A 27,791-nucleotide genomic window follows, 5' to 3' on the forward strand; every position below is an offset into this window, starting at 1 on the left:
ATCCGCTGATGAACTGAGATTGAACTGCAGGTCTGGGCTCAACCGTTGCGCACGTGTCACCATCAGTCAGCGCGGTTTACTGTCAGTCTGTTTGGCTTTGACTTGATGAATATTATGAATAATGTTTTTGGTGAGTCCAAAAGAACAAAGAAACACCAGCTCGTTGTTTCTTCTTAAGATCAACCAACTCAGAGGGTGATGAAATCTGTCAAGAACAATGCCACATTCAACCCCAATATCAAAAAGATTTAAATAAGGGCTTATATTTTGTTTTAACAAAATGAAAGGCTATTTCTTAAGAACACTGCGATTTAAGACAACAATTAAACCACACCTTCCCCTCAAGTTATAATATAATATAAAATTCATTGGGAACAATTCAGAAAATTACATAATATAAACTGGGAATATTATTTACATTTTACACATTTAAATTGTGAAATATTTATACATCAATGTTCACTCTAAAAAATGCTGGGTTGGTTCAACCCATGTTTGGGTCAAATATGGACAAACCCAACTGTTGGGTTTAAAAGTTTAATGCCCCCCCTGTAGTCGATAATTGCATCCCTTAGTTAAACTCATCTTTGATCGCCAAAATTACATATTTAAGTGTTTTTTCCTTGATTTTGTTTTCTTCATGCCTTAAAATAGCTTGAATGTAACTCTGCACCCTTGCCTAATTTAGAGCAAGCGGATCTATGAATATGCAAATTAGCCCCGCCTCCACTCACTCACACCAGCTCAGAGATCCACTCGTTGACGATCACACGTTGACCTGATTGGTTACAAGGTGGTTTGTGACGTCAGAAACACCAGCGATTTCAAACCGTGTTTTGAGACTGTCTTTGGTTCACTGCAGTTTTAAGGAGAAAATACTCAGCAATGGTGTCGACTTATGAATTTGCACATGGTTTGTCTTAAAGCATATTAAAAACACCACATAGACATATAAACAGACATATTCACCAAAGGGGGACTTTAAACCAATGGTTGGGTTTGTCCATATTTGACCCAAACATGGGTTGAAACAACCCAGCATTTTTTTTTTAGAGTGTAGTATATCTTTTTGCCTTTATAGATGGTGTTATTTTTAATAAAGTCATAAATTAATCACTGTATTATAGTATTTTAGTAGTTTTACTGTATTTTTTACTATATTGCAATAATGAGAATCATTATTCAGAACAGAATTTGGTGTAAATGTGCTTGATTGTCATGTAAATAACATCACATATTCAAATACTTTTTCTTCCTTAGGCAAAATAAAATATATTTGTATTGTTTATTTATTTTTGCTTTTGAGGTGAAACATGACCCAGGCATGTTTTCATGAGATTCACCTGACCAAGAACACCTCAACTTAAACAACTGAAGTAGCGTTTTGAACGTATTAAAACACTGGATTTGTGAGAGAAAAGTCTCACGTTAGTCCTAGTGAAGTAATGCCATAACCTCTTTTGGTCCCTTTTAGACACTGAATTAAATTTCAGCTAATGCCATTCTTATAACATTAGACCCTAACAAACACCCTTCAAAAATTAAAACAAAAACGCAGCTTGACAAAACAAATCTGCTTTTATACTCAGTTCTTGGTTTCTGTGAGGACAATATTAGCCGTTACAAACATTAAACAGAACGTTGCCCACAATATCACAAACCAAACCCAGAAAGCATGATGGAAAGGTGACCGGTGCTTATTCACAGCATCCCTTCCAAACACGGGTTCTAGATGACGCCGACTGAAATACACCAGAAAGGCCGGGATCATATATTGAATGCCCGTTCCGGCATATGCTCCAGTAATACCCACAAGCGACTCCAGATCGTGAGTGCAGAAGGCCACGATAATGGGCGGCACTAGAGTAATGAGTGGGAAGACGATACGGTCCACCACCCAAGGGTACGTGCCGCCATCCCGATGGAAGAGAGTTTTCCAGTTGTTGCGTAGTGTGACGGCTATTATGGGAAAGTTGGTGCTAATGGTGAAGACGGGAAAGAGGCCCAGGAAGTAGCGCAACACTGGAATGCCCAAAACGTCACAGTTATCTGTGAAGTTTAAAGTGTACATGTCACGCAGGAGAGAGCTGTCGAAGCAGAATATGGCTGTGAGGGACAGCAGGGCGTAGAAGCACAGGATGAGGATGTAGTCGGCCATGACCAGGGCACTCATGCGCTGCTTGTTGGAGATGGGCGTCACGAGTGAGGGCAGTGAGTGCTGGCACATGAATGAGTAGACACAGACCCCGAAGAGGTTGGGCACACCCGAGACCTGAGCCACAGATGGGCGGCCCTCACTGTGCCCCTTGCCAATGCGAATCAAAGCCAGGATGATCATCATGGTGAATGCTGAAAGAGAAAGAGAGAGAGAGAGAAAAAAAAAAAAAGGAATTAAAACTCATATATAAATAATTATATAAAATTATATTATAACAGACGAATTTATAAACAATGTAGATCTAGTGCTGTACATTTATCTCATACACACAAGTGTGCCAAGTTGAGATGATTATTTGTTAACACTGGCCGCCTAAAGCCGATTTTTAGGCACATCAGACTCAAATCCATTTAGTTTTTTTGTAGCCTCAATAGCGCAAAAAAAGAAGCATGAAATTAGATTTTTACTAAATCAGTCCAAGTCCATTGTGGCTTGAAATCCAGTTAAATTGGATTTTTGTAGATCCGTTTCAGCATGAACTGTACAAAGCTTGTTTCCCATCAACTAGATATGGATGTGGGAAAAAGTAAAGTCTCTGTTGCTTATGTTTCCTGCTTTATGAGTTGCCATGATGGACGTGGAGCAGAGGCCAAATTTCCAGTTCTGGTCTCTCCACATTGACAGCTTGCGGCTCATAAACAGGGTCTACATTGGAAGCCAATGACGCAACAACATGAGTCTGTAAACACTGCCATGACGCACATCTTTACTGTATCCCGTGTTAACCAACCATGGGCCAATCAGCTATATAAATCTGACTTTAAAAGTCTTTAAAAGTTTATTTAGCCATGCAACATTAATAGTAATGCATTGGTATAAAAAGTCGACGTTGGGTCATTTTAGAACAGTGAAACAGAAAAGAGACTTCTGGAACCATGATTACACAACCAATGTAAACATTATTAGAGGAAATTAAGTGCATTGTCCATACAAAGAAACCAGTCTTAAAAGATCTTAAACCAACTGTACAAGTTTCCACCATGTTGCAAGCTAGCACTGTATTCACGCACACACATGCACCAATGGGCATACATTATTAACCCTGAACTCTAGGTTAGGTTTGACTAATTGGTTTGCACACAAAAACAGCCACATGTCAGAATCAAATAAAGCCCTTTTATTGAGCACCCTTATTATTAAGTCTCTTAATTCTAATCTTTTCATCTTATTCAAGCTCTTTATTATTTCTATCATTTTGAATTGATAGAGAAAAATGCTTGTCTTTCTGTATTTCTAATCTGATCAATGCTGCAATCAATGCTGAACAAGATGAGATTGTTAAGTATCTAATGGGCTTCTGGAAAATGCTGAGCTGGTTGGAATGGACCAATAACTCCCCAAGGTGATGCATGGGCAACCAGGAAGAGCGAGAATCCGGGTGGTAAAAACCTCAAAAGACTCCACCATTTGTTATCTCTAACATCTGGAGAAAAAGAGCTGAAAGGGATAGTTCACCCAAAAATGAAAATTAGCCCACTCACCCTCAAGTCATCCTAGGTGTATATGACTTTCTTCTTTCAGACGAATACAATCGGAGTTATATTAAAAAAATCTCCTGGCTCTTCCAAGATTTATAATGGCAGTGAATGGCCGTTTCTGTTTTTAAGTCCATAAAAGTGCATCTATCTATCATAAAAGTGCCCCACACGGCTCTGGGGGGTTAATAAAGGCCTTCTGAAGCGAATGAAAATATTCATATTTAAAACATTTGGTAACTAAACAGAACTGTATTAAGTTTAGTGACAACATGGTAATGTTTACATGGTACAATGACTGGTAGGCCACTGTTTGTATTATTGCTTAACGCAATTTTCACGATTTCTATTCAATTCTTGGGATTTGATTTCAATCTTGATTCAATATTGACTCGTTTGGATAAATATTAGGTAGGCTACAGAAGACAGCCTACATGTAAACATATGCTGTAAACATACAGAGAGTCCTATCAGCTGGTATTGTTAAAGTTAAAAATAACTAATTAAATTAAATATAATGCAGTTTTCATTATAATAACAATTATTTAATGACACAAGTAAAAATATAATAAATATGTAATATAGTGCATGTTTAGCAAAATACTACTCTCTATAGCTATTTTTCTAGTTAACTAACGTGCTGTGGTCATTAAATGGCTTTCCTGAGGTAAATGTAACGTTCTGTGCCATAATTGTTCTCCTGCTTTTTTACGGACCTCTTTCCGTGGTTGAAAAACACTGATTGATCGATATTATGTCTGAGGGATATATACCTTTCGGTAAGTTGTACTGTCTCTTTAAATAAAAAGTAACCGATGATCGGTTTACTTGAACTGAGGTGCTACAGCGATCAGTCACGTCACATTAACAAGCGCCAAAACAGTATTTATTGTATGAATTTCGCAATAAAATGGACAGAACCTGAGAGCTGAGAATTGTTTTCATATTAAAAGTGAATTTTTTTTCATATCATATCATATCTGTCTAGTCTGCGATTTTTCTCTGCATGAGAAAATGGATGTGTGGCTTGAGAGCATGTGAAAAGTGTCAGTTGGCAGCCCTGTTATACTCTTATGCTATACTATACTACAGGAGTGTCCAGACTCGGTCCAGGAGGGTCACTGTCCTGCAGAGTTTGTCTCCAACTTTTATCCTCCACACACCTACCTGGAAGTTTCTAGTATGCCTAGCAAGATCTTGATTAGCAGGTTCCGGTGTGTTTAATTGGAGTTGGAGCTGAACTCTGCAGGACAGTGGCCCTCCAGGAGCAGGATTGGACACCCCTGCTCTACTGGTTAAACTTCTAATCCACAACAAATGGGTAGCTATTAAATAAGTCCCAAAGTCTCAAAAGAAGCAGATATTCTTGTTGTAGAGCTGTGTCCTTCCCTCCTCAATAAAATACTATCTGTACCAGTCCTCATGTGCCAGGTTAAGGAGTACATGTAGAAATGTGAAATGCTGATCTGATTCAAAGGGGAAAATGGATTGGGTCCTTCCGCACATGTGAGAGTCCAGTTGACGTGCAATTAATCGGAGGAGCTCCCAAGAGCAGTTCTGGCCCAAAGGTCTTCATTAACATTAAAGGTGTCCACACACATGCTCATTCAGTGTTTAAAACAGATGCATTCATCAGGAGTAGGAGTACAACATTATGGCAGCAAACAAGGGGCAGAGTGCATATGTCACACTAAGTCTATTGATCAAGGGCAGGTTGCATGTAAGGGGAATAAATAATTTACTAGCTACAAAAAATAAACCATGCAATGGTCTCAAGACATACTGCATGCTGCTTCCCTCACAATGAGATGCAGTAGAACTACAAATGAAAACCAAAACAGATAATAAAGAGGAGAAAAAGCAGTGTCAAACACAGCGAAAATCGGGTCTCATTTTTACACCAAATCTAGGGATGACGCAGAACAACATGTCATGTGACCATACCACAGCAGTCCTATGCTAAATTAAATATAAATTACAAAAAAACAATACAATATGATACAATGAGATGAAACACTATGAAAATTTCATTTTATGAATATAGTGACCAGAATGATCACAATTTTCAATATTATCATCAAGGTATTGTCAAAATGTGCTGGAAATGTTCAAAAAGTACTGATACACACACTGAAATCATTTCACCAAGTATTATATTAAAAACCAACAAACAACAGATATATTAGCAGCACTATGTACTTTTTGTTCGCATAACATGCATCTACTAACATGACTAACACTTTATTCAAAAAAAGATTTATAAAACATTTAAGCCTTTAAACCCTTTTTAAGAAAAGGGATGAGTCAATTTTTGCATTGGTCTACACAAAAATGGCACACTCATACGTGTGTGGCAGCAATACATGAGAGCAGTTGTGTTTTAGACCAAACATATGGTGAGTGAGTGCGTCCTGGACGCATCAGTGATTGAGATATTTTGCTAAATAAAATGATCCAGTCAGACGAACTGCGCGATGACTATTATTTATTTTTTCGTCTGTATCATCTCAGTGAGCTTTTGTAAGAATTTACGCATTAGGTGAATTTAGCGTTTTCATGCGTTTTTTAAAAGTTTCTCATCCACATTGATTTTTAAACGAAAACACCGTTTTCAAACGTATCCGGATTAACGTAGACGTAGCCTCAAAGACGTAAAACCACTGTCTGACACTTTCGATCAATTTAATTTAAAAAAAAAAATACCCTAAAAGTATTAAAATGAAAAAAAAAAAAAAACCTCACTGATTTTATAACAGTAGTGTATATTTATTAATTAAATATATATATATATTTTTTTTATTCAATCATTTACTGATTATTTATTTTTGTATTATAGAATATAATGCTAGGAATTCACATCTGCATGCTGTAGAAGTACTATACCATGACAGACATGTCAGCTAAGAAAGGACGGAAAAAAATATGTAGAACACAAAGCCAAAGGCGCAACAACTGCAATAACAGGCAACCTTCATGTGCAATATGCTTAATATAGAAAAACAGATACGCAATAGCTCAACTAGAGGACAAAAGCAGACATACACAATGATGGACCTGGAAATCATTAGAGGAAACGTCAGAGACAGTTAATGTAGCCGATGAACCAACCAGAGAGGGTACATGCATGGATGGGATGGAGTGAGATTCAAGATGCATTGCTCCTTTTCATAACAACTGCACTGAAAGAATAGGAGGAGGAAAAAAAAGAAAAATAATCAAGGGCACACTTAATCCAAATACTCCTGACATCTCACAACACAACTCAAGTCATTCTATAGGCGCTTAACCTTCAGCACAGAGGCCTTTTGTTGTTTAGGGATGAGATGTGATTGCATCCCGACCCAGCGATTCATCACATGCTATAAATTCCCTCAGTGTACATGCTGATGGCCATTGAAAATGCCACTGGTATCTGTGTCTTCAAGTCTTATTCATCATGATATGTTTGTATCTGACACCGGTGCCAACAGAGCCCGGGTGGAAAACACCACACAGGTAGATGAGGAAATAAAAAAGGGGGGCAAATAAATTCATGTAGCAAAGTCAAACACGTCCTGGCATTACAATCAAAACGACACTGATTGCTAAAGCTTCCCTAGAGAGACGATGTGTTGAGTTTTGAAGGACACTCTTCATTAACAAAGCACCCATGGGATGTTGATCGGTCACATGACCAACTGTGACCAAGTATGAATGGAGAACGATGACTGCCGAGAACATTAAGTAGACGTCAAAAACATCCCATCTGTGAAATTATCAATCAATCATCATCATCCATAAACATTGTTATTTAGCTATTCAAAGCAACTTACAGTAATTATGATTTTGCCAAGTAGGACAGGTTCCTGAATCAACACTCTTGCTTGTCCTTGAACATTCCTATCAAATTTCAGGGATATATACATATTTGTGTGTGTGTGTGTGTGTGTGTGTGTGTTATATAAATATACAGTAAAAAAAATAATAATCTGAATGTCATATATATATATATATATATATATATATATATATATATATATATATATATATATATATTATATTATATTATATTATATTATATATATATATATATATATATATATATATATAATATATATATATATATATATATATAGTACCAGTCAAAAGTTTGGAAACATTACTATTTTTAATGTTTTTGAAAGAAGTCTCTTATGCTCATCAAGCCTGCAGTTAAAAAAAACAAAACAAAAAAAAAACAGTAATATTATGAAATATTATTACAATTTAAAATAATGGTTCTCTTTTTTAATATATTTTAAAATGTAATTTATTTTTGTGATGCAAAGCTGAATTTTCATCAGCAAGTACTCCAGTCTTTGGTGTCTTATGATCCTTCAGAAATCATTCTAATATGATGATTTGATACTCAGTTATTATCAATGATGGAAACAGTTGTGCTGTTTAATATATTTTTTTGGAATACTTTTTTCAGGATTCATTGATGAGTAAAACGTTAACAGCATTTATTCATAAAACAGCATTTATTCAAAATAAAAACATTTCTAACAATATAAATCGTTACCATCACCTTTTATCAATTTAACACATCCTTGTTGAATTAAAGTACTAATTTCTTTAAAAAAAAAAAAAGTTATTGTTCCCAAACTTTTGAACGGTAGTGTATATTGTTACAAAAGATTTCTATTCTAAATAAATACAGTTCTTTTTAACTTTTTATTCATCAAATAATCCCGAAAAAAGTATCTCAGGTTATAAAAAAAATATTAATCAGCACAACTGTTTCCAACATTGATCATAAATCATCATATTAGAATGATTTCTGAAGGATCATAAGACACCAAAGACTGGAGTACTTGCTGATGAAAATTCAGCTTTGCATCACAAAAATAAATTACATTTTAAAGTATATTAAAAAAAAGAAAACCATTATTTTAAATTGTAATAATATTTCATAATATTACTGATTTTTTTTTTTTTTTTTTTTTTTTTTTTTTTTTAACTGCAGGCTTGATGAGCATAAGAGACTTTTCAAAAACATTAAAAATAGTAATGTTTCCAAACTTTTGACTGGTACTGTATGGCATTCAGATACACTTTTCTTTTAAACTTTCCATTCATAAAAGAATGAAAAAAATATCACATTTTCTACAAAAATATAAAATATATAAGCAGCACAACTGTTTTTAACATTTAAAATATTAGTAAATGTCTGTTGTTGAGTATCAAATCAGCATATTTGAATGATTTCTGAAGAATCATGTGAGGCTCAGACTGGAGTAAAGATGCTGAAAATTCAGCTTTGCCATCAAAGAAATAAATCACATTTAAAATAAAATTAACATAATATTACTTTTTACTGTATTTTTGATCAATAAAAGCAACCTTGGTAAGCATAAGACTTCTTTTCAAAAACTTAAGTCAAAGTCATACTGACCCCAAGCAAGCTCTATAGTATATATGCAAGATGATTTATATATTTAAAATCATGACCAAAATTTATTTGAAAAAATAATTTTTTTTTTTAGATATATATAAATGAATGAATTAAAGACATTATTCAATATAAAAATATTAGTTATACATAAATATCAGTTATAAATAAAAATTAATGTCCCGCACTATATCGAATATGTGTACAGCCTCCCATAGGTTAAGGAGCTTTTGTGTTTTACAGGAATGCTGTTTCAGGGTAAACATACTTTAAAGGTGATGATACACAGGGCAACTTTTTGGGCAATGTTGCCATCAACGGGCAACCAGATGAGACACAGGGCCCACGACCGATCTAAATTATCCAGATAGAAATGTATTGCCCATTTTCAATGGGAAAGTGCCCAAGCAACAATCGCTCGGCAAGATTGCCCAGCAACATTGCTCAAAAAGTTGCCCTGTGTATCATCTCCTTTAAGGGGAAAAACCAGTCAACTGATCAATAAGGTCTTGCTCAAGGGTGCAGTGGTGATAGTTCATGGATCAGCCTTCTGGTTCAGTACCCAGCCCAGATCTTTAACCCCAATACTACAGCGCAGAGAAACAGTTTCCTCTGTGCTGCCAAAACAGTCACTAGGAATCATCATGAATTGATTTTTTGGACTGTCTTTGTGATATAGTTCTGTTAATTATTGAATATGCTCCTGTAACAGAGGGTGAATACACAGCATACATAAATCTCCCTAATCCCCTAAACTTTATTCTGCACCTAATTTTTAAAGTAATTAAAGTTATAACAGAAACTCATTAAGGAGGCAAATGTGGACATCAATACATAGCAGGCTTAAGGGAGTGCAAAATTTAAGACATCTATCTTACCACAATTTAGACAAGAAACCCAGTAGAGAGCATCCACAATATGGATAGCCAAAGCCATTTTAGACCAATTGATGATCCTCTGAAATTTTCAAGCAAATGAGCGAGTGGTTTTATGGTCTGTTAAGGAAAGCTGTGTACGGTAGTTTGTAGCTTGTCCATATTGTAGGCCCTGCTAAATGAGAGACACCAACACATTTTCCTTGAGAGCAATTTTCAGGCTCTATGAGCTGAACCATTTCCTGGGGTATTCATTAAGGCACAGCTATATTTCACCTTGAGACTACACTGCTGCAGAATATCCCACACTGATGCCGTTTCAGACCCAACACCTTTTACAGTATATCTGACCTATAAAAACACTATAAAGTCTGATTTTCAACGAATGCCTGTTAATAAGGGAAAAACCCTTAACATTTCAATTGTACTGCAGCTTTTCTTTAGTGGCGATGTTGTCTATTTGAAGTAGGGCTGCAACTAATCAATAAAATATTAAAAAGGAAAAAAACAAATTTCAATATCAATTAGTCTGTGCACAGAGAAACACTTTCCAGTAGTGAAAACTGCAACAAAAAAATGAAATAAATTTGGCACATTGCACAATACCTTACATTTGATAATTATATTCACATCTGTAAATGCTATAAATTCAGAGTATTTCATTTCTCGAAAAGCTCATCCTGACAGCAAGTAAGTCTTTTGTTAAACTTCAGCTTTGACACGCTCAATTAACCCAAAAGTATACTTCGGCCGTCCACTTTCCGTGACAGTCCGCGGGACATCCGCGCACACGGCCCACATGCAGCCCAATTTTTGTGTCCGTGATTGGCGGACAACAGCGCATACTCAAGGTAAATGTTGAGACAGAAGATTCCACTAGGTGGCAATACACAGTTGTGATGTATTGTGCACAAGTCGAAGAAGAGTGCGGAAAGAGCGTAACAAAGCAATATGCTGTTCCTTCCAAGAACAGTAAACGAAGCAGTATATCATTTTCCATACTTTTTGTTTTGGTTCTTGTTTGTTGCATGTAATGGCGCATCCACTACTTTTCTTCTTTTATCCTTCCAAGCAAATACACCAACAAAAAAATGACACGACTCAGTGCTGCCCTCTGATGTCTTATAGAGTATAGAAAAGCAATTGTACTGTGCATGTCTCGAATCAGTCCATCTGCACTGTACATTTTTACCACACAGCAATTACAGCATTTTGATGAAGATCATAGTTGGCACATCTACACTTAATTCTTTGCATCTATCACCTTTATATAAACACACACACACACACACACATTTCCTTACATTATTCAAATTTATGCATTTGGCAGATGCTTTTATCCAAAGCGACTTGCATTGCATAAGTGATTTATTTTTTATGAATTCCCTGGGAAACGAACCAATGAAACTGTTAGCACCATGATCTTCTGTTTGAGCTACACGAAAATAAGTAATGACACGTCTTCAACCTGAACAACACTGATTCTGAGTCTTGAGCACCTTGCTCTAGCACGATTAACAGTAATGCAGTCTCCAAGAAACGTTGTGCAATGCAACATGAAGTCATAAATCTCCAGTGAGTAATCACACGCTCTTTGTCCGTTCCTCAACGCTCACACTAAATATGAATTAAAGCGGCAACCTCACTGACTCATTTCGCTCTCCATGTCAAACGCTGATAAATGTTCTCTACTTCAGTGCTGAGAGGAGGTGATCCTTCCCATTTAAATTACCCCTGCATTAAAACCGCCTTTAAATAATGCATACAAAAATGCACAGCTTTGCATACAAAGACAAGATGCCATTTCTGTGTTCCTGATAAACAAGTCACTTCATGCATTTCATACAAGTGGTTGTGAAGGGCTACGGGTTCTGAGACTGCTGAGGTTTTAAATATATGTGCCTAGATGAGTAACGACACACAACAAGCAGTATTAAGTCAAGTATGATTGCTGTTATGCTCATTGAGCTAATAATTGAGCTCCGCTTTCTAGCACGCAAGGTTCAGCAGAGTGACGGCGCTGGCAGTAGATGGCATTGAGTCTAAAACACAAAGTGGTTCCCTTGGCGCCAACTGAACCGAATCCTACTTACCACATCTCATTTGACACAGGAGCAGGCACGGTCTCTCCTCCTGTGCATTATGGGTGAAAAGGCACACAAGGGACGTGCCTGCTTGTCCTGCTGTCTGCTGTGAGTAATGACTGAGAGCAGAGAAGATCATAGGAAAAAGCACAAGACTGGAAAGGGTGAATGGAAAAAGCAAAAGATTTGATAGGCGACTGGTCAACCTATTGACCAACCCATTGACAAATCTTTAGAATCAGCATGAGAAGTTTGTCTGGTTCAAATGAACAGCGAAGGATGGTTGCGCTAATGTACAGATATGCCGATATTCATCGACGGAAGGGAAAAATGTGGAAGAATTTTGACAGCTTTGGTTTCGGTGTAAAATAATAGCGCTATATATGATTAATCGGTTAGTAAGCACAGCATATAATGAATAAAAGTACTGTCACATTACAAAATAAACCCTATGAGGATGGCCAGGGCCTGAAAGCATCTTGTATCACTCTGAAGAGGTTTATTTTGGGATAATGACTGCTTGGCAGTACATTCTCCCTGTTATTATCAAATAAATTAAATGGACATGGGATATTGATTTGAGATCAAATTATCGTATTCTGTGGGAAGAGAGAGGCCGTGGAGTGATACGAGAGACATGAAACTAGCACCAATATGTAGGAAATTAGTTGCCAAGGAAAACAGTGAAATATACAGTTTAGCATCAATATACAAGAATATCTATCCACATAATGCAGTGACTGACCAATCAGAATCAAGTATTCCTTGGCGCTGTGTAATAAATAAACAGTGTTTTTTCTTGGAACTATTTCAAGACTGCTTACAAAATAACAAAAAACACTTTATATTCACTGCAAATGTTGGTCATTATAACGTCTGTGCAGAAATATACTACAAACTAAACATGCTTTACTGTATGTTAGATATTAGGGATGTGCCCGTAGCCGAATACGGAAAGGAAACATTCTAAAGGGACATGGTGATGGGAAAAAAAGAGATAGGAAAGAAAAAATTATTTCAATGCTTTTGCATTCTCTCGCAATTATATAGTTGGGTTGTTATATTGCATATAATTTGCGGGCATCAGAGAGCTGCTATCAATATGCGGGGAATTGAAATAGTTTCCGAATTCGCGATCACGTGTACTCCGTGTATAGGGAGCGGCGGTACTGACCAATATTTTAAAAGATACGTTTTTTTGTCAATGATGCTCAGGATCTGTTGTGCACCAAATCATCCGGCATCGTCCTTCCAGTCATTTCTCCATATTATCTTCACGTTATAAGTGAAATCTGATGAACTGTAAAGTAACCAACTACTGCAGCAAGCCTAACCATGTCCCTTTAGGCTTTAGGCTTAAGGCACATCCCTATTAGATATGGCAGCTGTTCTCTACCAGGTTTCCTCTTCAGGGATAAATTCCAGTGGCTCAATCTATGGTGAGTCTATGGTAAAGTAGTCATTTTCGCTTGACTTTTAAGTTCCATAAGCATGGATAGGCCTATTTTTTATTTTATTAATTAGAAACTGAGATCATTCATGGATTACTCTGCACATTAAATGTCCAAATGTTTGTTAATGAGAGTCAAAAGGAACTAAACCCTTGACTATTGCTGGATAACATTAATTCCGGTCTAAAGCTTAGACAAGATTTGTTGTCTTTTTGTTTGTTTTGTCTGAGAGTAATTTTTTTCTACCCGGAAGACTGATTAACAAGTAAACCTGAAGTAACCCTTGCAGAATACCTGAATAACCTTGTACAAAAAAACAACTGATTCTTTTAAATGTCTAAATGTAAAAAACAAAAACACAAACCTAAAATAGGGTACTACTTTGTATAACATTATACAATTTTGTGCAATAGAAATACAAATATATCAAACATTTATGGTGGTTAGTAATTAGCAAATTAGATGGAAAAACATTTTTTGAAGAAGAAATTTGATATTCAATTTTATGTTGTAAAATGAGTTTTTATACTAAGCAAGATTTACATTTTTTTTTGAAATGTGAAATTTAAGACATTTTAATACTTTAGGGCCCACAGATCCCCAAGTTCTAGATCTGAACGGCTCTAAATCACACTATAGACTACAATGTGAAGAACGCATTATCAAATAATTACTTCAGCTCTCTGGAGGTTCAGAACAGGCGAAGGAAAAACAGCAATAGAGAAAGATAAGAGTAGCACGCATATAAAAAGATGACCACTATTCTGCAGGGCATCCATGATACATCCCTGCAAAAAGAACAAAAACTGCAATACAAAGCAAAAAGAAAACAGCAACCAGCTAGACCAGTGATGGCTTTTGCCGAGTGGAATCATACATAATACATGCACTGTGCAAATGACCCCATATTGATTCAAATGACTAAAAGAACATGAACAGGTTCTGGAAAAACAGTTTGAGAAATAACAGCAGTTCATCACCTGCACTGAGCAGTTTAATGTTGCTGAAGCAAGCAGGATGTGCTACTTCACCCCTCAGGTTATAGTGCCCTTAAATGAGCAATACATTAAAACACAGATGGCAGAAATGTGGGTGCACATGCTAATCAGCAGATTTCTGTAGTCTGTCAATGCATTTCTTGATACATAAATTTTGAGTAATTGCTATACAATGCTGCATAGCACCACTCTACAAGCATTACTGAAACCTACACAGCTAGAACAACTGCCTTTATTTTTTTTTTGCCTTGTTAGTGCCTGTGGAGCTGTTAGGAAGCGTATCCAATCGCCAATGACTCGCATACACGTCTTATTGTGAATCAATGAGACGAAGAGGAGAGAAAGGTGAGCAAAAGGACATATGGTTGTTTCTTTGAAGTTTCTATGAGCACTGAGAATATTTGCGCAAGAATAAGCATTCTTTGTACATTGTATGTTCATTCACCACTGCATGCACATTAAATGCGATTCAGTGCGGCTGTGATTTGAGAGGATGGTGAGGATGGGCGGTTTTATTTTGGGCCTGTCATCTGGTAACTGACTGCCCAATCACGGACGGATGGATTTAATGCACTTGCCCTACAGATATTTTTGAAGCTTTAATGAAATCTACTTGCAGAAACATTTCAAACCTCCTTCAAAACACCATGTAATTTATTTTGTCCATAAGGTAAATCTTGAATGCAATAGGCTATGTTTTGTTGCAACGTAATAACAAAAACATTATTTGTACAGCGTATAAAATAAAAAATAAATTAAATCAATAAAAAAAGAAATAAATTAAAATAGTACGGAACTTACCAATCCATCTCATTACAGAGGTGACGATCTGGAGATATTTGGTCTTCTGCGCATTAAAAAAGGTGAAGGGCCCCAAAAACAGCGTGAAGACACCCTGAAAATAAATAAAAATACAGAAAATGAGTCAATGAAAGCATAAAAAAAAATACAGTCAAGCAGGAGACCAAGGTAGATCTCAGTAGACATAATATGTTGACCTTTAAATAACGAACAAACGTGGTTTCACATGGTACACAGTAGAATATCCAACAAACATGAACAACTCAACCTGACGTAGACAGACCAACTGCACTACTAAATGGCCAAAACTAGTAGACATGCATATTCTAGCAATAAAATAAGTGTATAAAATGGCCAGGGATGCACAGAACTTCATGAATGACGGGTGTTCCAATTCTACAGAATCTGAGGAGCTTTTCTCTGAGCTCTGAGGGAACAGAGTCTGCATGGGTCTGCTCATGACTCTTATGGTAAGCATTTAATTGCTTTTTATGTGCTTCTGTGTAGGCACATAGATTCATGACTCATTTCTAATAAACTGCATTGGGTTGAGTGTTGATGAGACGTGCCAGTCTCTTTGATATTTATATTACAGACTTAAGCATCTTCACAGACGGCTGCAAGAAGAACTGGACCTCCCAGTCCTGGTGTGGATAATCATGCAAGCAAGGCGTTTACTCTTAAATGTTCAACTACTACTACCAATAGTACTCACATTTAATATACCTTTTGTGTATTTCCCATCATGTGTGATTATCAGCTTACAGCGTAGTTAAATTATGGCATGGAGGTATCTGTCCTAAATACATTTAACTGTTCTGTGAATCCGCATGTCTACTTTTAGGTGTGATCTTCAAATTTCCATTAAAAAAAGAAACAATCACAAAAAGCAAGAGGTTAAAAAACATATTTTAATATTCGTGGCTCATGTGTTTGTTTATCTCTGTGGTAATTTTTTCTTAAAAGTAATCTGTACTCTGATTCAGCTGCCCTCTTCTGGTACATTACAGAAGAACTGACACACTATTTTGAATATGGTGATTTGGTTTTTCAGGCAACTAGCATTAGCATAAGTTTAGTTTTCCAACACAAGTTGAATAAAATCTCTCCCCTTTCATTCACAATCAGACCAAGAATGTGAATTCAAGTAAACTGATTCAATTTTGATTGAAACTGCAGTGTGTTAAATTGTGTTTTTGGCCATTAATCTATTGGTCAAAAACACAATTTAACACACTGCAGTTTGTTCTAATTAATACATTGCACATTATTGATGGATGACTCTCATTAAACTGTGAATTGTAAATCATCATGACACCATTCATGCTTTATCTTGAGAGGTGAGAAGTGTCTTGGTTTTTGTATAGTCAGATAGGATGAGGGTGAGATAACAGTCCATCATGATGCCTGAATGTCTGTCCTGATAAAAGAGCTGACAGAGAGGCTGCTAAACAGCTAAAGCCCTGAAGGGACAAGACAAAAGAGCAGAAGGATCTAAGTTCATTTGCCATTCCTATAAAGGGTTGTAACGGGACATGAAACAATATAGCAGAAGTTAAACAGTGAGCAAGAAAAGGTTTGGACTCATATCATGATTAAGGAGAGATGTTGAAGGTTTTAAACATCCCTTAAGACAAAGAAGGTCTTTAAGAGTTCTTATGAATAAATAAAAAAATAAATAGTTAATGTCAACTACTCATTAGCTATTAAAGTCATTATATACATAAGGGATTTAAAAGGCACCTAAGAACAACCAATAAAGCGAAAAATAGGAGAATACTGAGCAAGAAATGCACTTTGAAAAATCCACATAATGCATTGCTGTCTGCATGAGTTATATCGAAGTGTATGCCTGCATCACTCCCAACACACAAAAATATACAACCCCCCCCCCCCCCCCCCATTTCATGATGGTTGACAACACACACAATCCTAACGATAAATATCTGTTCCTGAGCAGAACTCCTACATCCCAGAATGGCCATAAAATACCATATGCAATCTCATGTCAACAAATAATGAAACTGAAAAGAAATAAAAACCCTGTAAAACATCTCAGTTTCTTTATAGGAAGCGATGTCAAAGCTAACACATCACCCAATCTCAGTTTTGATGGCCGGGCCTGCTGTAGCTTCTTATTCGAAGCCTAACTTATAACATATGCCGCAGTTTCCGATTTGAAAAGGGACGCTGGCAGAAAGGTTGGAAACTTGACAGGAGCTCGCCCACTCATGCCAGGAGTGCAGAGCGATAGTAATGGATTTCCATTCTCTGTCCCATTCGACGAGTGTTGTTGGTGCTGATAGTAAAAATGGTGCAACATTGGCATGCTGGTGCACAACGCATGCCAGGAAAGGACAACAGGAAGGAAGTTTGGCAATGAATAGGAGTGAAGGGAGAAATGGAGGGACAGGGCCAGGCAGAGAGGGCATCAAGGGAAGCAGAAAGAGCGAGAGCCGTGGGGTGCTGGGTGACTCAGACATGACATGAAGAGAGACAGAGAGGCACTGTGACATACTGTACTTGTTATCAGAACACAGAGCTCATTCACACTCTAATAGTGTAAAATAGCCAAGCATGAACCCCGTGTGTTAGCAGGCATCACTAGTAGTACTGCTCACGCTTGGGGTTAATGTATAATCTTTAACCTGAAATCAAAATAGATTCTATTCAGTGGCTTAATTATTATTTTTAAATAATGGGGTTAAAAAAAACTTCCAAAGAAATAATATGTGCTTATATTACTTGCCAGTGCAGAAAATTGGGTCTCATATTACTTGCCAGTGCAAGTGTGGAAAAGTGTATTGTGGGAAAAAACTGTATATTAGTCAGCTCAGGTTGTATATTGTACATACTGTATACTATGCATACAGGGGGAAAACACAATATTCCGAAAAATGTCTGTGCAGAATATTTAGAATTTTTTATTCCTTTCTTTAAAAAAGGAATATGCACATTTAATGTAGTTCTTAATATATTTTATCTTTTGGGATCAAAATATTGTTGCTGGGTAAACCGAGTCAATTTCCATGCTAATTTTGACCTTTTGCTGGCCGAAAATGTTGGTCATTGGGACATTCTGCCAGATGTGGATATCTTCTTTTGGATGACTGTAATGTTCCCAAAGCAATATCAGATAACAAATTCAGCAATACTGAGCTCATTTAAAAGCAACATTTGACTGAAATGAGATAAACCAAAAAATTAAATGAGAAAATGCAAAGGTGAATAGCTTGATGGAAGAGCAGGACTTGACTCATCACATCAATATGAGTGAAATGAAACCAACAGTCGATGACCGTTATTTGGCACCAGGAGATGCTGTCATGGTATAACACGTATAATTCAGAATAACAAATCTCTGAGCAATTGAGATATTAGCATAACCATTTGAGTTTCCGGTTCTATTTTTTGCAATTTGTGGCATCAAATGGAATGAGTACATTGAGCAAAGCCAGTTTATGGTTTTCTTCTTAATGTACTCCCCTAACTTCACTCCAAGTGTGGGCAGCTCTAGGGGACATTTGTGTCTATGGACTTTGGGTGAGCCCTTGTGGCAGCACAGAATGCAGGATTATAACTCAACTGATAGTAACATGCAAAACGGATTATATTTCCCCAAATCCCCAAAGTGTCAAGATCCCAGTGGCATTTGTCTCCAGTGCTAATCTTTGTTAGACATTCTAGACAGGATCAACAAATGGGAAGCAGATACGCTGCTACTACATCGGCTAACAGAACGGACAGATTAAATAATTTATACTCAGAACAGAACCATCAATTCAAAAGTAAACGCTCTAAAATAAAAATTAGAGACATTAATAATAATAATAATAATAATAATAATAATAAATAAATTAAAAATGTAAAAAAAATATATATATAAAATTAAATTAATATAAATATATAAATAAAAGTATAACAACAACAATGACGACGACGACGACAACACACACACATATTTGCAGTTATGTAAAAAAAGAAAGGACACCCTCCCTATTGAATTCTATGGTTTTACGGTATGGTATCAGGACATAATAAAAAAAATCTTCTGGTCCTTGGCAGGTCTCAAAATCAGGTAAATACAACCTCAGATGAACAATAACACATGGCATATTATGCCATGTCATTATTTGTTGAACAAAAACTAGGCCAAAATGGAGAAGCCATGTGTGAAAATCTAAGTACACCCTCCACAGGAATTAAGAGTATTAGTAACAGTCAACGCCTTTGATTAACTGATCATCAGCAAGTGTGATCACAGCTATAAAAGCAGAAGTTTGGGCAGTTCGCTGGTCTGAAACATTCAGGTGTGTTAAAACACAATGCCAAGGAGGAAAGACATCAGCAATGATCTTGGAGAAGCAATTGTTGATGCCCATCAATCTGGGAAGGGTTATACGGTCATTTCCAAACAATTGAAGTCCATTATTCTACAGTGGGTTAGATTATTCACAAGTGGAAAACATTCAAGACAGTTGCCAATCTTCCCAGGAGTGGACGTCCCAGAAAATTCATCCCAAGGTCAGACTGTGCAATGCTCAGAGGAATCGCAAAACACCCAAGAACTACACCTCAGACTCTACAGGCCTCAGTTAACATGTTAAATGTTGAAGTTCATGACAGTCCAATTAGAAAAAGACAGGACAAGTATGGCATGTTTGGAAGGGTTGGCTCTTCTCTCTAAAAAGAACATGGCAGCACAGCTTAGGTTTGCAAAGTTGCATCTGAACAAACCATAAGACTTCTGGCATAATGTCCTTTGGAAAGACAAGACCTAAGTGGAGATGTCTGGCCATAATGCACAGCCCCACGTTTGGTGAAAACCAAATACAACATATTTTAAGAGCTGCTCAAGACTAGATGATTTTTATTATGTCCCAATATTTAAAACCATAGAATTAATTTGGGTGACCTTTCTTTTTCACATGACTGTGCACGCACGCACGCAGAGAATACATACAGGCAGAATAAACCTGCTACAAAGCCAGTGTAAAAACTGTAAACCAATAATGACTCAGTAATTTAGCTTTTTTCAGCTCGTATCCGTCAGGCGGAAGCATCATTAACCTCCAAAATGAGCTGCAATATGCTGCCACAATTAAGAGCTCAATTAATGAATAAATGAATGCTTAACAAGTGCATTCATGAAAGTGAAAAAAAAAAAAAAAAAATTATGCAACCGCAGATTGACCCATCCTTCAGGAAGTAAGAAAAGCAATTAAAGCATTGTTTTGGTTTGAGGTCAGCATATTGGCACAAACTGAATACTGGATTTAAACATAATAAAAATGTATGATACACAAGAACAACTGATTTAAAAAAACACTCAAAGATTTGCAATGAAATGAGCTTAAATGATCATTCCAAGGTCACACATGGCACGGCCTAGAACAGATAATGTGCATTAATTCATTGCAAAATAGCACTGGTATTTAATTCAAAAACTTAACAGTCATCAGAGCCATGGGGCAGGGGTAAAGGATGCTCAACATAGGCCCTTAGATCCCATGAGGAAGACAAGGCAAAATGTTATATAAAAAGCAGCAAATATGCCCAGACCTCCTGGAAAGCTGAAAGCTGTCAAGACAGATCTTTCCTGCATATTGATCTTTACAATAATAGAAAACATGAATATTTGTTTGTCCCAGTGGATTTCCATATTAAGACAGGAAGTGTCATAAAATCAATGCTGTATCTGACTCTTTGGAGAGGTCATTGGTTTTGTCTGCTTGAATCTGACAGTAGGAAAGGGCAAAAGACCGTCTTTTGTCTGGTGACAAATCCATGACAAAATTTTCCAAATAGAACTTTTCCTAACCAACAAAACAATAAAATAGCAAATAAATAAATAAATAGCATGTAAAAAGAGAAATAAATGGCCTAACACTTCTAACAAAGATATAAAGATGAGTAACTGATCCTTAATATAATTTTAGCCTACTTTGCATGCTTTAAACACTTTTCTTTAATAACAGAACACAAACTAACAAGCTAAATTGTACAGTGAACATTCATATTTAAAGCTTAAAATTAAGACCAATAAATACCAATTAGCTTCTTTCAAGCCTCTTTAATTTACACACAACCAACTCAAGATTTAGGCTCAAGGAATATCTTTGAAATATGATCAACAAATCTGTTGTAATGGGTCTCAATTCACCTCACTCTCATTCATAACAGTCACAGAGCCGATAAATCATTACGGAAGTATTTGTCGTGAGTCAGGCTGTGTTCATTAAGGCTGGACAGTTGTATTACTCTGCTATTCATGGGTCAACAGCTCTCTCCTAAAGGCCTTTGGTAAAAAAAAAATAAAAAAAAAGGTTGGTATATTTTTAAAAAGAAACCATTCATCCATTTACAGTCATTTGCAGCATGATTACACTGGTAACTATGGTGTGAATCAAAGCTGAAACCTTTCTAAAACAATGGGAGACACTGAGGAGCAGGACTAATTCTCATGACTTTGTAATACTGTGTCAAGTTCATCAAAGCACTTAGATCTCTTATAACCATAGAGCTCTCAGGTTTTGTCCAGTTCAACAGAAGCTAAATAGAATAGGATATTTTTTTCATCAAGATCGGGGCTGACTTGACTTTCACTCCACGTCACCACATTAAGTCGTAAGGACAGTCCCTCTGGAGCAAGCTGATGCTACGTGCCTTGATCAAGGGCACAACAGTGATAGCTGAAGTTTCACAAATGCAGTGTTTGAACATGCAATCTGTCGATTAGAAACCCAGATGTACAACTAAGCTTAACCACTAGAAAGAACAGAAAAAAGCAAAAGGAAATAGGGCTGCTATATATATATATATATATATCGATATGAAAACCAGATGATTTGAACAGCTCTATTTGGAAGAATTAATCATTTTAGAATGATTGGGATGATTTTGTCAGGGAGAGCATCTGCATAGAAAATTATAAATCACAAGCAATAATAAAATGTAAAATAACACTGCATAGTCTTCAATGTGTAAAATAATATAATTAATTTTTGTTTAAGAAAAAAAAAGTGATTTTCTCTTTGTTTGATTAACATTAATGTCACAGAGAGCTGCAGGTACATTAGGCTGCTGTCACTTTAAGAACGAATGCGAGTTCTGAATTGACTTCTCTTTCGCTTCTTGAGCTTGAATGCTATAAACATGGTTGAAAGTTTAAACTGACAGGGCTTAAAACAGGTGCAATTGCTAAATTTACTCTATGATGGTTAAACTTTGCAATTAATCCATGAATCACATGTTCCGAACCGTGGGGTCTGGTCCGTATATGGATCACGGATCGACGACTTCAATCCCTAATTACTTGACATCACACATCCTGCGATGTGATGATCACGGATGCGTATCAATGTTGATGCTGAAACGATATATTGTACAGCCAAAAAAGGAAACGATAACAGAAAGGCAAATGGAAGGGAAAGAAAAGAAAAGGAAAATACAAAGAAAAAAAGAAAGAAAAGGAAAAGAGAAAATGGTAAATCCATTAACTAACATGAACTAGCCATGAGCAATACATTTGTTACTGTATTTGTTAATCTTTGTTAACGTTAGTTAATAAAAATCCAGCAGTTCATTGTTTGTTCATATTATTTTACAGTGCATAATCTAATGTTAACAAATACAACTTTTGATTTTAATAATGTATTAGTAAATGTTGAAATTAAAATGAACAAAGATTAATAAATGCTGTTGAATGCATTTCATTATTAATTCATTTGAACTAACTAATGTTAACTAATGAAAACTTATTGTAAAGTGTTACTGAGAAAATAATAAAATCAAAAAAGATATGAAAATCAAAAAGACAAGAAAAAGGTAATAAATGTAAACATAACAAAATGTATAATCATACATTGTTGTCATAGACGCAGTAGGCGGTTGTTTGTATCGGTGCATTTTTAAAGTGAGCTGAAATGACAAGAGTGCACATAAATTTGGTAAATAAATAAACAACATTTATTTACACATCACACAATGAAACACAAATTTGTTTGTGTTTTTTTTAACACAAATTCGGTGTTGTGTTTTTTCTTAATATTATTTATATATTTATATTCACTGCCATCAGCTCAAAAACTGTACTACAAATATTTGTGTAAATCTAAAATGGCCAAACAAACAGCAGTCTGAACACCTTTCAGGCAAACAAAAGTCACAAACATGAAGTATGAAGGTTAAGCAAGTAGCTTCTGTGTTCAGGGTAACATCCGGAAGGATGTTTTGATAATGAGACATCGGTTGTGCTTGTGGATTTCATTTCATGGAAATCACGTACAGCCTCGTCCTGACACCCACCGAGGAAGACCATTACATCATTCTGCAATGTCCTTGGACAAGATAACCAGCTTTTCCAAACCGAGAACAATATTGTACCCAGCAGGTAGCCCCGGTGAACACACAAGCTGTTCAGTGGACTGAAGTTAAGCCTGCAGAAATGGATTTAAGGGAAATTAAAAGAAATTATAATAATGGGCAACAGCAGATTAAGACAGAACAGAACCTGAATGAGCACTAGACACAAACCTTTGAGGGCTGTGTGTGATTGCCAGGGCACTGTGGGTATTTTCTAGGTGGTTTACAAGGTTATTTACTGGTCCACGTCTCTATGATATTCCGGTCTCTTTAGTGTAAATCTATGGGATTTTTCTGGCAGCGTGCACAGCGAATAACAAAACAAGACATTAAAATGTACCGACAGCTGTGGGATACTTAAAAGTGGTTGGGACCAGAACTGCTGCTGTTACATCAACTATGCTATGTTTACAGCATTTTGACAGGTTCATCCTTGCATATCTTACAGAAGATATGAAGAGCTGTCAAGAGTGCAACAGACGTGGTATATCACGATCTTAACCCAAGGCTGAGTTTGTTTTATCTGCATTTACTTCCCAGTCTAGTTTATCTGCCACATCTTTTCTTAGTCCTCCTCGACAACTCCTTCCCCGCTTGGCAAGAATCACCAGTGTGACTGTGGGTCAGCCAGTGTTTGCACTGGCACGATAATCCCACTGTGGATTAGAGAGAGGACTCTTCGCCTGGTGGGCCACTGCTCAAACTCCTCATCCTGCTGAGCTAATATCCACTAAACCATCTGCGTTGTCTTATTCCTGCAGATCCACCCACAGCATAAGAGCTTTCTAAAAGACAGCTTCAACTACATCACTTGCTCAACAAACAAAAAAATCTACTGCTGTCAACTTGAGCTTTCAGATTTGTTCAATATGTTTTGGAAAAGTAAATTGAACAATCATCATTTAGGAGAGTTTTTTTCGAAAGCATGAAACACCAAGATGGAGAAAGTTTAAACATTTGTAATATGTAGAATACAATAGGAAATCTGACTCCGTTAAAGGAGAACTCCGGTCAATTTTAACATTGAGCTAATTTTTTTGTCAATTTGGAGTGCTGTCAATACAGAGAACAACGACAAAAATCGGTGTTGCCTACACCGTGTTATCCTCTTTTTAAAATTTGCACCCTGTTGACTTCAATGGGGCAATATTTAAACCTGCTTTTAGCCTCTTAACATCCTTGATGTGTCATTACAAGTGCACAGGTCATGTGAGTGATTCCTTCAGAGTGAACACGGGTGAATCTGACTGCAGTAGATGTGAAAGATATGAATAAAAATGATGTTATTTAAGCCAGCGCAAATACCTGTATTTACATCCTGTTTTCGGTTGAAGTCCAAAGTAGTCGATTGCCGAGTTCACGCGCGTGATCATAGGTAACTAAACCTATGCGCGTGAACTCGACAATCGACTACTTTGTTCACTCTGAAGGAATCACTCACATGACCTGTGCACTTGTAATGACACATCAAGGATGTTAAGAGGCTAAAAGCAGGTTTAAAACTTGCCCCATTGAAGTCAACAGGGTGCAAATTTTAAAAAGAGGATAACACGGTGTAGGCAACACCGATTTTTGTCATTGTTCTCTGTATTGACAGCACTCCAAATTGACAAAAAAATGAGCTCAATGTTAAAATTGACCGGAGTTCTCCTTTAAGCAATTCATTCAAAATGAAATATTCAAGAAAGTCCCTGCAAGAAATGATGAATCCTTTAAAATGTTTAGCACAAAAATATCCAGGTAAATATTTCTCTATTATTGCATTAAACATTTTAAACCAACTTTGCAACTTTTTGGTCCAAATAAGGGTTCCTAAAACATATGTATAAAATAACCTGTATACATCAAGGGCTTATCTTAATTCACAAGCATGTTTTTTTTTCCTCCAAAGATGAGAAAAAACTAATTTTATCTTGCAAATCTCTACGCTGTGACCCATATTTCACAGAGCGAGCGAGACAGTGAGCAAATGTGTGTCCTAGGAGAGAGGCCAATGGATACTGAAGGTTGCTGAAAGGATGGGCTCTAAACATGTTAGCCAGCCAGGAAGACAATCTCTCCACTCAGTGGGCAGATTTCCTCACCAGCGGAAAAAAAAGAAGAAAAGAAATAAAAAAAAGAAATAAAAAAAAAGAGAACATTCTGCCTCTGCATATACTATATAGACTCCTACATACTCTATACTCTCCTATCCAATTAAGGAATAAAAAGGCCCAAAATATAACTTTACCCTTACGCTGTGTTGAAAACCCTGTAACACCTATGGGGCCAGATTTACTAAACCAGGCATATTAGCATGATAGCGCAATTCCATAAAAGTGCCGATGGGAGTGGAAAGTTCTGCACGTGATCTACTGACGACGCGCAAATGAAAGAACACAGATGCACCCAGATCATTTCCATAAATCACCAACACAATCTACCAAGAGTAGGGCAAAAAAGCGTCTGGTTTAAGACAAGCTTTTTTGGGCGATAAATGGCGCAAATTCCAGTAAATTGACTTAAATTTAGATTTTGCGTCTGATAGGGAAACTCCTACAAATGCACATGCAATAAGGTCAGCTACAAAAATAACCTTGTGTAAAAAAAGAATCCCAAAAGTTCAAAAATGATCAGGAAGTAGTTGTGTGAGCAAAGTCAGTAAGTTTTAATCTAATGCGATAACATTAACGTTTTCAGGAAAAAGAATATCCTCTCTTGGTCAAAATGACCCGAACACAACATAAAGGTAAAAAAAAAAAAAAAAAAAAAAACGGTAATCTTTTGTAACATTGACATTGCTAACATTACAAGTGGACTTCAAGTGGGGAAAAAAAAAATTATACAAAATAAGATCTCTTGATTGTTCAGCAACTTTCTGCCACAACAATCTGCTGGTTTGGAGTGATCAATGAGCAGTTTCAGTGTGTTAAATGACCATCATATGACTCCTTGAGAAATGTAGCTTCTGACTATTTTGTACAAAGGATCCTCCCATCAAGATGGTTAAGGAAATTAGCTCATTTTACATGGACTCATAGAATAAAGGTGATCATGTACAGCAATTAATCCAGCTTCCCCTTCAGAATAATTACCAGCCCAATGAGAAAAGGGAGGACACATTCCTGTCCTTGATACAATTTACATCCTCACTACACATCACCCCTTCCATATATAATGGCGCTTTTCCACTGCATGGTACGACTCGGCACGGCTCGCTTTACTTTCACACTGCAGTTTAGTCCTGCTTTAGTACTACTGATTATAGACTGATCGTTATTTGTGCCGCCACCTAGTCTACTGACCACGATAAAGTCATTTTCTCTGACCAATCAGTGATCTGTAGTCACAATTTAATATCGGTATGGCCAGAGCCGCCTTAACCTAATGTTAGGCCCCGGGGCTGAGAGGTTTTGTAGGCCCCCCATCCCCTCGATTTATAGGGTCTCATTTAAAAAAAAGTGTAATATCTAGGTAATCTACATCACAGTTGAGAAATTTCACCTTTATGCAAATGAGAAGTGATTTTTGCGAGCGACAGCCAATAGGAAAGAAGCCTTTCAGTGGAGCTCAGCTCCCGTCACCGTCTCGAGTGCAGTGCAGGCAAGACAGAAGAGTTCGAGGGCGATTTCACTGTTTTATATGATTTGATTGTAACTAACCACAAACATGGATATAATAAAATGATGCATGGTAAAGAAACTGTCGACAGTCTCAGTGAGATTAATTCATACATTTATAGTTCGAGTGTTGTAGTTTATGATGCAAGTTTAGCACTGCTGCAGTTCATTTTAGTTTCCCCTGCATTATGTTGACTATTAGGGACAAGAAAATGTATTATTTGTCAAATTCGGATGACGTTTTAGTCATTTATGACAGTATGAGTGAGTTTAATTTGTAGATTGATCGATCGTTAATCTAGTAAATTATTTAATCCACTGAACACTGCTGTGTGGTAATATAAAAACACCCTCCCAACAGCATACTGTTTCTTTTGAGCCTAATTCCTAGTCAAATTAAAATAATATAGTTGTATCACTTGTGATGGTGTTTTGTATAGATGTGGCCAGACGAGCAGTCTACCAATAACATTAGAGCGACAGCACTACCAACGGCCACAAGCGACTTCACAG

The 27,791-nt window shown here is 36.6% G+C and overlaps 1 protein-coding gene across 1 annotated transcript in view; it reads right to left on the reverse strand.

Annotated features, from left to right (window-relative positions):
• Positions 1–522: 522 nt before the first annotated feature.
• The window catches only part of tmem104 (transmembrane protein 104), a 49,230-nt gene continuing 21,961 nt past the window's right edge, over positions 523–27,791 (reverse strand). Inside the window, exons 9-10 of the mRNA XM_079894666.1 lie at positions 15,316–15,409; positions 523–2,349 (exon numbers count right to left, since the gene is read on the reverse strand). Coding sequence (XP_079750792.1) covers positions 1,586–2,349; positions 15,316–15,409 — 858 coding nt within the window. The 3' untranslated portion in view covers positions 523–1,585. The remainder of the gene's footprint in view (positions 2,350–15,315; positions 15,410–27,791) is intronic.

Source organism: Squalius cephalus (genome assembly GCF_949319135.1).
Source record: "Squalius cephalus genome assembly, chromosome: 1".
Taxonomy (NCBI): domain Eukaryota; kingdom Metazoa; phylum Chordata; class Actinopteri; order Cypriniformes; family Leuciscidae; genus Squalius; species Squalius cephalus.